The sequence below is a fragment of the Pterocles gutturalis genome, unplaced genomic scaffold (assembly GCF_000699245.1).
Source record: "Pterocles gutturalis isolate BGI_N339 unplaced genomic scaffold, ASM69924v1 scaffold843, whole genome shotgun sequence".
In the NCBI taxonomy this organism is placed as follows: Eukaryota; Metazoa; Chordata; class Aves; order Pterocliformes; family Pteroclidae; genus Pterocles; species Pterocles gutturalis.
The window spans coordinates 5,575-18,334 of record NW_010117639.1 but is presented as its reverse complement, the minus strand read 5'-3'; the positions used below and the strand labels follow the sequence as shown (position 1 = coordinate 18,334).

At 41.6% G+C, this 12,760-nt stretch overlaps 1 protein-coding gene across 1 annotated transcript; it reads left to right on the top strand.

The window, feature by feature from the left end:
* The first annotated feature begins 5,151 nt into the window (after positions 1–5,151).
* On the top strand, positions 5,152–6,977 carry LOC104463469 (chromosome unknown open reading frame, human C19orf12). Its single transcript, XM_010075828.1, has 2 exons — positions 5,152–5,311; positions 6,712–6,977. The coding sequence occupies exons 1-2, from the start codon at positions 5,152–5,154 to the stop codon at positions 6,975–6,977; spliced, it is 426 nt and encodes a 141-aa protein (XP_010074130.1).
* The last annotated feature ends 5,783 nt before the right edge of the window (positions 6,978–12,760 follow it).

Genomic DNA, 12,760 nt, shown 5'->3' with positions numbered 1-12,760 from the left:
TGAAATCTCCTTTAACCTCTCGTTTCTCTTTTCCCCATGTTCCATTGTAGCTGTGTCATCGTTTCAGCAATAGCAAATGTGACGTTGGCGGTGTAGGAAAAGAAATGAGAAATAGCTGAAGTGTAATTCAGTTTCAGCTCTTTGAAAGAGTTTATAATTACATTTTTATCCTCAGCCTATTTTAGTCATAAAGATTTTAATAAATTTTAAAAAAATCAGAGCAAGTTGATTGATTTTAGTGAGCTGAAGTTTATGTGTTTGTAGTGAGTCAGGGAAAGCATCTTTAGTTTCCAAGCTTAGTTCAGACTTTGCAGATACCATTGCAGTGTTCTGCGCCAAGTGTCTCTACAGGGGAGCGAGCTCTGCTGTTTAGGTGTTTTCCAGGTGTCAGCTCTTTTTTCTTTATTAACTGAAAGTCTGATCATTTTGGCTTCAGTATCAGCTAGCTCATGCAAGTGACCTGTAACTCTTTCTTTCTCCAGTAGTGCTTTCAAAATGGAGAAGCTGGCTGGGAAATGAAAAAAAAAAAAAAACCACCCTTCGTTTATAAAGATATTGACTTATTTAAAAAGATATTGACTAAGTCTAAAAAGGTTTTAAGTGCTGAAGGACTTACAGCCAGTCTTTCACAGATACTTAGAAATTTTCCCATCCAGGTGAGTGGGATTTCTATCCTAAGTGCCTAGGCAGGTTAGGCCTCAAATTTTTCCCACTGAATGTTTACCTGCATATTTAGGCATTGAAGAGCCTTCTAAAATTAGCTCTTTGGTTCCTAGAAGTAGTCTGTTCACATAATGAGTAAATTTGTTGCCTCTTTTGTTAAACCGATTAAATGCTTTGATAACTGTACGCACTTTGATGAATACACAAAAGAAAGTAAGCAACACCCTTAAGGTTGCAGTTCTTACAAAACTATAAAAGTGCTGTTTTATGCATTTCCGTGAATTCAGATTGTCTAGCAAATAGATGAATTTCTTACCATCTTCTAATATAGTTACTCAAACAAAAATGAGCATTTGATTTGTATAGTCAGCAACACGATGTAGTGAATCGTTGTGGTTGGCAGAGAACAGTAGCAAATACAGAGCAATCAGCATGTTTTAATCTTTACACCAGTAAGTAGGGAGTGGACCCTGCCTTAGGAAAATAACTGAAAATTACAAATGCAGAGCAGGGTTTAAACTGGTATATTTAAATTAAGTTCTACTGGCTGATAATGCCAACCATTGCTTAAGTCAAGCCGCCTGCTTTGCAGATTTTAAATACTAGGCTGGCCTCTGCGGGTAGGATTTTCAGAAAGTGGTGATTTTGGAGCACAAATGCTACTCAAGCCAACAGTATGCATACAGACCAGTGATGAGACTGTCCTTCTTTGCAGATAGGAATACCTTCAATCCCTGCCCACCCACCAGCTATTATTGAAATAGTTAATGGATTTATGTCCTGTTTAATCATCAAGTCAGATCTTTGTTCATGCTGTAGTTTGTGAAATTGTGTTCTTTAGTCTGCCTTGGTTGCTGAGTACTTTGCATTTGTTTTTGATCTAATGCTGATCTCATATTTATTATAAAAAGTTGCAGTACCAGTAGAGCTGTTCCTATACAGTTGAAACAGAATAAATTGTCCTGGGTTATCTCCTGAGCATCTCTGCTTGCAAAAGTATTTGCTATTGTCTTGAATTTCCAGTTTAAAGATCTACATAGTTCATGTATCTGCTTTCTAGTAGTTGTATGGAGATTCTCACCCCGCATTGTTGCTTATCACGGTATGGTGTCCATCAAGATAAAGTGAGCTCCTGGTACGAGGACCCATGTCTTCATTGCTTGGTAGGTTTGGAATTTGTCCTGTAGGTGATTTTTGCTCTATGTACGCGCACATGGTAGAGATGTTTACTGAGGTGTATACTCTGTTAACTCAATAGGAGGTTGTAAGGAGCAGTGAGGACAGCTCAGTGGTGGGTCAGGCCATGTACTTGTTAGAATATCTCCTCTGTGCACATTTGGGAGGGTGTTCATTTTTGTGTAAGTAGGACAGAGAACCCAGGGGATGAAATGGCTTTTGCTTCTCTAACGTCATCATTCTGTGAAGGGGGAAGGAGGATAAGAAGATGTGAATGTTCAGTAGGAAAGAGCTGAAATGAGGTTCACGCCATAGATTAATCTGGGGACCCTCTCTGGTTGTTTACATTAATAGGAGTTGTGTGCGATGTTATGCTTTTTTTGGTTTAATTTGTTCTATGTCATTTTTCTTCTTAAAAAGTAATAAACTAGTTCTGAGAGGAATGTACTTTCTAGTAAAACCCGTTGGTTGTAGGCTCGAAGATGAGATACAAACACAGGACGTTATAGTTCTCTTTGGACAGGTAGAGCAGGATCATTGGTTGCTTTGCTGCCCAGTCCCTGGGGTGAAAGAGAGAGCATCACCTAATTTAGTCAGAAGTACAGTCTAACATCTGAGATGAGTATTTGTGGAGACTACAGAGAGAAGAGGAACGCAGTTGCTCAATTGCAGTACAGCAAAAAGGGAAGATCTGTTGTACAACAAAGCTTGATTTCTCAGTGACTTAATTTTCCAAAACTCATGGTATTTTTTTTTTTGTTCTCGAAGTGCTGAATGTTCTCAATGCCACATGAAGTCAGTAGGGGCTGTGGAGGCTCGGCAACTGTGAAAGCCAGGCCTCATTTCATGGATGTCGTTGACATTTGTATCCCTCCACTAGTGCAAATCCAGTATTTTACATTCCCGGTGTTTCTTAATGTCTGGGTGAATTCCGTAGAGAGTAATTTCGTTGCTAGCATCAAATTGCACATTTGTTTACTGGGCAGTTACACAGTCAAAGTTTATAAATATTTTTGTCTGTCTTCTGGTTCTGCCTCTGACACATAAAACTTAGAGGTCCTTTTAATCTGGAGTAGGATTATTAATCCTTTGTCGCTCACTGGCATTTTTAAATACGGTTATTTTCTTATTCTGTCTGCCCAGTGGTTCTGATCATTAGGTTGATGTGAACTGCAACTTTGTGCTCTGCATTCTTGCAGTTGGTTTCCTGCAGAGGTTAACCAGTCTGTGAGGTGTTAGAGGTTTGCAGCTGCAGAGCTATATAAGCCTTTGGTTTGATTTCCTCAGCCTAAAGCTAAATGTCTGTCTGTTGACTTTTTTGGAGGGGCAAGGTGTTTTGTTTTTTGAGGGTTTTTTTGTGGCTGCTTATCCTAGTAGCACGTTAAACTTTCTAGAGTCTCTATGATGCAGCTTGCTAATGTACTTTTAAAATATCCTGCTTTCATGGCCTGTAGTGTGTGGTTAAAAAAAAAAGTGCTTACTGAGTATTGTCTGATTGAGCACCTTGATTCTTCATCAGAACTTGAAACTGTCAAAGGAATTCATAATGGTGTGACTTTGTAAAAGATCTCTGGAATGTTGGTCTGCTCATCCATGCTTTTGCACTGAATGTACTTTATGCATATGTGTTGTAATATGTGGTTTACATTTTAATGGCACCCACTAGTGCTCTGCATGTAGACTTTAAATAAAAAAATTGCATGTGCTGTGACTCAGCTGCTATATTCAGCAACAGTCATTACAAGACTTAAAATCGAGTGAATGTGCTAAGAGATCATAGAAATACCTGTAAGAGTTGAGAGAAAATGAGTGCTCCTTGTGAGGTCTGAGAATTTTGAGTGTGAAACTTGCATCTGGAATTAAGCAGCAACGGCTCTGCTGTGCCAAGGACCTTTTTCAATCAAGCCCCAAGTCAGCAAATTCATTTCAGTGCTCGGGCGGTTGGGTTAGTCCAAGGTTGTGCTGAGGAGGTGCAGGACAAGCACAAATCGGTTCCTGTCTCACTGAGGGGAGGAACTGAATCCTGCAGCACTTGAGGCTTCTGGGTGCTGGTGTGAATGTTACTCTGAGTGGCAATCTGCTCACCTTTTGTTCAGAAGGTAAAACAAGCTTGGCAGTGTGACCTGTACCAGATGTGTGGTTTGGTTTGGTTTGGTTTGGTTTGGTTTGGTTTCCTCCTGCTCTAGGAGGGACAGAGCAGTCACTTGTTGATTACTTTGAGCTTGAACCATATTGAATGGATGATCTATAACTCTGGAAGCAGTGTGTCACTCTGCTGTCACTAACCAGCACGTGCTGCCATTCTGATACACCGTTGTGTCATACACCTGCCAAAAACCCAAAAGCAACAATGGCAAAGTGAAGAACTTCTCCGTTTTCCTTAGGCTGGCATGGAGGTGAATGAAGTAATGAGAGAAATGTAACTCTGATGAATTTCCTGCTGTGCCACAAAAATACGAACAAGAAAACCCTAGCGCAACACAAATCAGCAGTCCTGTGCCCAGATTTATCTAAGTTATAAATTAAAACCGAAGCTTTTACTGGATTAAATGCAAAAATGTGTCCCTTTTTAATACAGGGATGATGTATTACTTATTTAGTGTATATTCCAGCCTAGTGAATCACACTGGATAGGGTCACACTTGAGAATATATGCACAGATTTTCTTGACCAGTTGGTATATGGTACACATGTAATTTTAATTTCTTTTCATTCCTACATATTATAGTGCAAGCAATTACGAAGTTATTCACCAAACACTCATCTGTACAATAGCACTAAGGTTACATGTACAATAGTAAATCTATACCTTCTGTATATATGTGATTCTGTTTTTAATCATGTTGATTGCTCCTTTTTTTTTCCCCCCCTGGAAGTCCTTTCCTCAGTTGGTGTGCAGAATGGAAGGTATACTGCTTTTTCTAACTGTTCGGTGCTAAGTCTTTGGGCCTTGTTTTCTGAACACTCCCCCAAATCTGCTCTGGGGATGGAGTTTCTCAGTTTTACTTTATAGTTTTTCGTCTCATCTCATTGATCTGAATCAATGTCTGTCATTATTTTTCTGATGTCCTCTGTGGTTTCATTTGCAATTTCAGTAAATTTTAGCTGTTTTGAAATGGGTTGGATTTTCCCAGAAATGACAGAGAAAGCGAAAGCAATTTTTTTTTCCTATATTGACAATCTCTCTGTCCCTTTAGTCTCAGAGACCCCTGAACTCTTTTCCTAGAAGTCATTTAGCAGCAAGATTTAGTCCCTGTTGCAGTGATCAAAAGATAACTCTAAACTTTTTTTCCAGGATCTTAGCTTGCCAGGATGCCCATCAATGTTGATGATGTGATGCAACTGTTCTACCATCTATCTCAGGAGAAGGGGATGAAAGCTGCTGTCAAACACTCTGGTCGAGGAGCCCTGCTGGCAGGTGCAACGGCGTTTCTTGGTGGTCTGGTGGGAGGTCCACCTGGAATCGCTGTAGGTAAGTTCTTAAGTGCTTAAGGAACAGTAAGTGTGATTACCTCCTTGAGCGAAAAGCTAGTAAGCCTGTGTAGTAGGTATGGGTTGAAGGAAAAGGGTGTGCAGCACCGAGATTTCATGTAACGGGGCTTTAACAAGATGCTATTTTATATGTTGGCATTTTAGAAAAGAGGTGTGCATCAGGAAGGCATGTGTCAGTGTTTCCTTCACACTGAAGTTATTCTTGGATGTGTTTTCTCATTTTGTTTAAGTGTTTGCTTAAGCTTTTGTAATGTCTCCCAGCCAAGCTCGGTGTTCTTCAGCCACTGATGAAGGCACTGGAACAAGTAAAGCTGTTACTGTATACCAAAAGCGTGCTGTAGAAAGTCTATATAATAAGAATAAAAAGTTCCAAGTATACCAAAAGCCGTGTCCCAGTTACAGTGCAACTAAGTCAGAAGACCCTTGTTTCACTTTACAAATTGCAAAGGTGAATGTCCCTGGGTCTGTAGTGGGGTTGAGGAGATTTGCAGGGAGATCTGCCATTGAGTGCACTTTCACTTACCCCAACAGCCCGGATAGGTGTGGGACTGGAGGGTGGGATCGTCCTTATGGCTGCCTTGCACCAAGAAGGAGAGGGTGAATTACCTGCCATCTGCGGTCCTTGCTGGAGAGATTTCCAGTGTCTGGTGCTTCCTGAGGACTGCTGCTCTTAGAAGAATGGATTGTGGATGTGTTGCCTGGGGGGAAAAGTGTGATCCTGTAACAAACCTTCTCTCAATACATGAGGAGCTTGGACATTGATACTTGTTGTGGCTTTTGCATTAAGTGCCCCTCAATCAGATATTGATGTTCTTACAAAAGTTCCTTCAAGATGAATTCAGCTGTCAGGGTTTCTCAAGTATTTCTATGGTAACATGGGAGAAATTGCCACCTGAGTAAAATGTGCAAATTAAGGAATTTGTGTCTAATGTAAAACTGCATCCCTGCGAGTACACAAATGATTTTTTAGGAGCAGTGATTGGGGTGGGAATTTTGGAGGCAGAGTCAGCTCTGACGCCCCTCTGTTGTAAGGGTCCTCCCTTCTTCCTTCCCTCACTCCATCTCTCCCTTCTTTCCATCTAGTGCCCTAAGGAGTGAGGAGACCAGGGCCCTAAGGAGCGTTCTTTTGTTCCTGGTTTCTAGCTTGAAGCTCGTAGCTTTGACTGTGTACAGAGGTCCTTTGTGAGTGCTGGGGATGTAAAAAGCTTTAAAAATCCCTCTTGGTGCTCTGAACGTTGTGTATAAACCTAGTTAAAGTAGACACAGATGAACTCTGCATTGGTTTCTAATGAAGGTGGGAACATGGTTGATGAGGCTGGGGTTAGAATGTCAGGTTTTACCATGAACTGGTGAAGAGCAACATCTCTCTCTCTTTTCTAGGAGGAGCGTTTGGTGGATTGCTTGGTGCCTGGATGACTAGTGGACAGTTCAGGCCAGTCCCCCAGATTTTAATGGAATTGCCTCCTGCTGAGCAGCAGAAGCTCTATGATGAAGCCGTTGTTATTCTCAGGCACTTAGACTGGACTGATATTGCTCAGCTGACTGCTCTTGTAATGGGAAGTGCTAGTCTCCAGCAGAAGTTGACAGCAGTGCTGATAAATTACCTCTCCAAAGAGCTAAGAGCAGAGATACAGTATGGAGAATAAACCTTTCCAGAGCAGCCTTTTTACAGTGTCATGAATTTTACTCTGACAATTGTGGTTCTTCAACATAGGAATTATTAGTTAACGGTACTAATTATTAACATAGTCAGATCTCAGTATTATTTTGGGGTTTGCGGCTGGGTGTTTTGTTTGTTTTGTTTTGTATGCTAAGGGTAGTATTAAAGTACTGCATTATCCTGACACTAACTTGCTATGTAATTTGGAATTGCTCTGCACTAGGAGTGAATCCAAAATCACTGAAGGGAATTTTGCTTCTCTTTTGCTAATGTATCACTAGTTAAAATTTTCAAAGTCATTGTGTTTTATTTGGGAGATTTAATCCAGTTTGTGTAAGTGCTTTGATTTTCATCTGTGAATGACATATAGGTGCCAAAGTAGCTAGGGCACTTCGAAGAATTCCACATACTGTCTGTTTCATCCTGCAAAGGAAAGTTAGAAAGTACATTATTCTACTGTGAACTCAAACATCTGAATCCTTACTTTATTCTTTGTCACATTTTTATTGTATGTAATTCTTGAGTTATTTATTCCTTTTCTGTAAAAAGTGAAGCCAATGCCTAAATAAGATTTAAAGCAACAGGTAAAGAAACTGTGCATAATTAGTAGTTCCTGGTGTCCTGAAATGGGAAGGCATGGCAAGAATATGCCTTTAATAAAATTAAAAAATGAGGAGCAGAATCTGCCATTTTTGTAGTATCCCTAGGATTAGAGATGTTATTTCAGCATTGGTTTCTTGACTGAATCTGAACAGCTGGTCCTCTGTTTTCATTAAAATATTCATAAGAAGCATCATAATGTCCTGTGCTTTGCTTTAAAGTAAATTAACTCTTTAAGAACTGGGTACTGAAATGTCATAGAATCATAAAGGCTGGAAAAGACCTCAAGGATCATCAAGTCCAACCGTCAACCCAACACCACCTAACTCACTAAACCATTTGAGGCAGAAAGCAGCCCTGTACTGCTTGGGCAGCAGTTGGCAGCAGCGGTGGTGGTGTGGGGTGACCTGCCGGCTGCAGCTCACACTGTAAGCTCCAAGTGCAGTGTTGACAAATATCCCAGCCAATTGTTCACCATTTCTTTCAGGGCGCTTGTAAGACAAGTTCATAAGTTGGAAAATGTGCAGGTGTGCCTTCTTTTGTACGTAAGAACAAGTGAAAGTGCTCTGATAATTTCCTTTTCCCCCTAAAATAAAGATTTATCTCTGTGTGTGTGCTTGAGTTGTAAATGGTGGAGCTGTAAACTCAGAAGTTGCTGTTGTATCCGTTTGATTAATTTACCTCTGCAGGTACAGTTTGCCATGAATGAATTCAGTGTACTTTCCTGCCTGGAGTGCAGGGCCGTGGTTGTTCTCCTTATCATTTGAAAACACTTTTTCAGAGACGTGACAGAGATGGAAGTGAATGGTAAGTGGGCGCTCCTTACCCCATCTTAATTTCATAATGTTAAGCCTCAAATCTGTGTGTGTTCAGTTTCACTGACAGATTACACACACTGCAACGGGCTGTTTAAGATTTCACATACTCTGTATATCCATTTTAAAATACTAGTTTTATGAAGGCAGTTAATTTTATTTGTAATTTTTCAAAACTTAAATGCACTTTTCCCAAAATAACACGCTACTAGCAGCAGCAGATGATGGAATGATGCAGTAGGATGGAGCTTGCCATCTTATAATCAGCTGTTTGAACCCACATGTGAAAGAACTTGACATCTGGTTGTAAAGCAGGCCATAGGAAAGATGTTGGTTTCAAAAAATTTGTAACGGTATCCAGTATTTAAACAGATCATTAGCAGGTTTCAGAGGGGTTACAGACATCTATAAATGGCTCATGTTTTACAGATATTCATAAACTGGAGCCCGAACATGGGCAGTGACTTGTTTTTTCTCACTCGTATCAGTGGCATAGCCATGAAAGGAGCTTAAACTGAGTGAGTCCTGGTCCTAGACTCTAGGTCTGTCTATTTCTTAGGGTATTCTTTAGCTTACCTTAAACCCCGCTGCCCCCGTGTTCCCGAGGAGCTGTGTACCACACAGCAGCACAATCTTAGTCATTGTAATCAATGAAACGTCTGTAGGTTTTCCGATGATGGAGGTAGGATCAGGAAGAAATGAACTGAATTCTGTTTGTATGATTCCTGAACAGGTTTGATGCTCGTGGAACTTCTTGGAAGGTGGCAGGTACCTGTTTCCCAAGTGGCAGCAATAGTTTTGCGGTTTGGTCTGAATCACATTTCAGTGCTGGTAACAGAACAAGAACAGAACCCAGTTCCGGTGTTCATCTCAAGTGAGTTTGGACATGTAAGAATTAGGAAATAACCACTTCTGATTGAGGAGATCCTGCTACATAACCACCAAGGGAGAATGAGCGTGGGACTCTGCAGTGGTGTGGTGGTTTTATTTCAGTGCTTTCTGTCACTTCATGCTGCTGAATGCTGCAGAAAGCTCAAATCCCACGTGTATTGCTCTGACTGCAGTCCTGTGCTATCGTAACGAGGTCACCATGATATTTGGTATGTAGCCTTGTGCGGGTATTTGGGAAGGTAGGAGAACCCTTCAGCAGATTTGATCATCCAAGGAAAAGACCGGATGCACGAGAGTGTATTAATGTCCTTCTGCTGCTGTTCTTGGGGAGAGACATGGCTGTCCACTGCTGCATCCCTTGTTGGTGTTGGAAACAGCCCCAGGCAGAGGATGGCATCTCCTGAAATCCATTCCAGCTGCATAGGGTCCAGGATGAGTGTTAGGCACAGCTATCGCCTAGGAAACAAGGTAAGCCAGTGCCAGCAGTTTTGGGAAGCAGCTGAAAGAGTCATTGTGGGGAGATGTACATATTTATATAAAGAAACCATCTGTGATGCTCGTTGTTAACCTGGTACAGTTGTAGATGTGACAGAATCAAGCTTGATTTTCACTGGCAGATGGTGTATTTTAAGTTACAAATCCTTTTTAGTCCCTGTATGTTCTCTTTTTTTAAGGTTTTTGATTTAAAAATAGAAAGCAAGCATGATTATGAAGTGTTATGTTAGCAAAGATAGGACTTTTTTTTTTTTTTAAAGCAATCCAGAATTCAAACATGGATTAGATGGATTACTAATTGAGATGTGCCATCTAGTGGCGATGAGATAATTTCTTAAATTCAGCCTACCAAACTGCCTCAGTATATGTTTAACACAGATATCTCTTCTCATTAAATGTACAGGTAACTTATTTTATTGCTATTCGTCTGGTAAATTCCTGGCTTTAATGAATTTGTATTAGATTACAAATATCAGCCTAGCTACAAACTAGACTAGAATTCATATCCATTCCCTAATGAAGTTGGGTTTTGGTGATAATGATATGTAAGCTATGTCTGCACAAATATTTACTGCAGCTGCATGTCACATTTAATTACAAAGAGAAAGTACACAGTCAGGCAGAGTAGGGCGGTTTCACCCTCGTGATTACTGAAGGACAAGTGGATTTTGTGAGCTGAGCAGCAGCCAGTTTGCAAAGACTGATTGACCACAGGTAAACTGTCAAGCCAGTAAAGAATAGTTGCTTGTTTTTCAGGACGTTCCATTTCTTTGTTCAGTTTTATCCAACAGCATCACAGAAGCTTCCAGGTCTGGTCCTCTGAAGGAGCATGAGAACTGTAACAGAGACCTTGAAGTAAGGGTCAGGAGCAGCACGCTGGGCTGGTGCACCATGGTGGCACACCACGGTGCCTGTGAAGCGGCTTGATTAGTTGCTACAGTTCTCATTAACTGGAGGTTTTACAGGGTTTTGGTGAGATCCTTCTGCTGTGGAAGAGGGTTCCCTCTGACCCACTGACTCCAGAGTGCACAAAGAACGGTAAAGGCAGAACAATCCCGAGATCCCATTAACTGACTAATGTTGAGCTTACAGCAAGCAATGAGAACCTTGCCAGCAGCGGTCATCTGCCCTGAAGGTGATCAGCCAGAGAGCTGCTTTGAACCTCAGAGCTGACTTTCCACAAAGTATGTGCCCCCATGAAGGAGGGTCTGGTGGCTCTTGGCTCAGGCTGTTTGCATGGGCTTGGTCACATCAGCTCTCACCTCTTACTCCACTATGAAAAGTAACACAGATCAGCATTACATGGACAGTTTTCTACAGACAGTCCCTCTTCCAGGGCTGCACATCTGTACCTACGGAGGGCTTTGCTGAGGAACAATCCCACATGAGACAGTCTCGGTTCTCTCTCAAAGAGGGCTCCCATGGGCTGCTGGCGGGAGGGGTGCTGTGCAACCATCTGTGTAGGGGTGATCTGCAGCAATCATTTGCTGGATGACTTTGGCAGTTACCCAGTTTCCCCATGCAGCTGCTTTTGTGTGAGGTGGTGATGACAACACCCAGCTTGTGATGGAGAGCTGTGCGAGGTGATGACCACTGACGGACGGTAACACTGGGGTGTGATACTACCAGCGTTTTGTTACTATTATTTGACTTCTCACCATATCTGAGACGATTTCAGCAGTGCAGTGTGTTGTACTGTCTGCTGCAGCTCGATTACAGGCCCCTGAGCCTGGGCAGAACTGCTTTCCCCTCTCATAGTTCACGATTTACAGCTCCTGCCGTACGTGCTTCAGTGCGTGGGGCACGGGTGGGGTGGAATGGCTGCAATCACCTGCTCCTGGTAACACACATCTTTAGGGAGGAAGGTTTGTGCTGCAAAGACTCAGCTGGGCCAGGATAGCTCCTCTTTTGAGACAAAAAAAAAAAAAAAAAATCTTATGGAAGGGGATTGTATTATTCAAAGTCATTCATTGTATTATTCAAAGTCATTCAAAGTCAGCAAATTGATTCTTCTTTTTGATTGTCAATGATGAATTAACTTTTTGGACAAATCCTTATCTTTTAGGATATCTTTTATATCCTACTGCTGTTGTCTTCTTGTTAGCCTGTTGGGCTATCAGAAGGAAGACCAGCGTATGTGATTTGCTGCAACCTCCGCTGCTGTCCTGCACGGGTTCTTCTGCTCAGGAGCTGTCTGTGCTGTGGTTGCCCCGGGTTGCCCTGGGGCCGTCAGGACTTGACAGCAGCAACACATTCCTCCACTCCATGGCACACATCCCTCGCTGTCCATACAGGCCTCTCTTTTAACTGTTGTGCTGGTGCTTTCACACACACGTATTTCCGGCCATACAGCATTTATAACGGTCTTAATATTTCTGTTAAAAACTATGCAGATTCATGTGGAAATTAAATTTTTCCATTTTTTCCTCAGTGTTGCAGCCGCTGCAGTAGTGCTCTCTAGTGAAATACAGACGGGTGTTTGATCCTGGATAGCTGCGGTGGCAGAATCTGCTGAGCTCAGTCTCCGCCAGCAGTTTAGCAGCACCTACGCAGCTAGAGGATGTGAAAGCAATGCCTTTTCCCCCCCCAGAGTTAAAGCTCTTATGGAGAAAGCAGTACCTTCTTAGAAAGGCTGTAATTGCTTGACCAGCTGATGTATAACTCCAGACTAATTGAATAGCAGACTTTCAGCTGGGTTAGAAAGCTTTTAAAAAACCGGAGGCCTTTGCATTGGAGTGAACTGAAGCTATTAGCCCCTAATTAAAACATGAGGTTTCGTCTTTACCTTTCTAGAGATCACAGAAATGTGTGTATTTTTCAGGCTGGAAGCCAGAAATCAAACATTCATCATGTAATTGCAGTAAGTGTGTGCTAATACTTCTCATTAAGTGTGATTTATGAATTCCAGAAGAGCCTAAGAGGTAAATATATAAAATTATTCTGAAGTCTGCAAAAATGAAGGCATTCA

Coding starts and splice junctions, on each gene's coding strand:
- LOC104463469 (XM_010075828.1), top strand. CDS start 5,152: ATGCCCATCAATGTTGATGATGTGATGCAACTGTTCTACCATCTATCT. Junction 5,312..6,711: donor TCCACCTGGAATCGCTGTAG/GTAAGTTCTTAA, acceptor TCTCTTTTCTAG/GAGGAGCGTTTGGTGGATTG.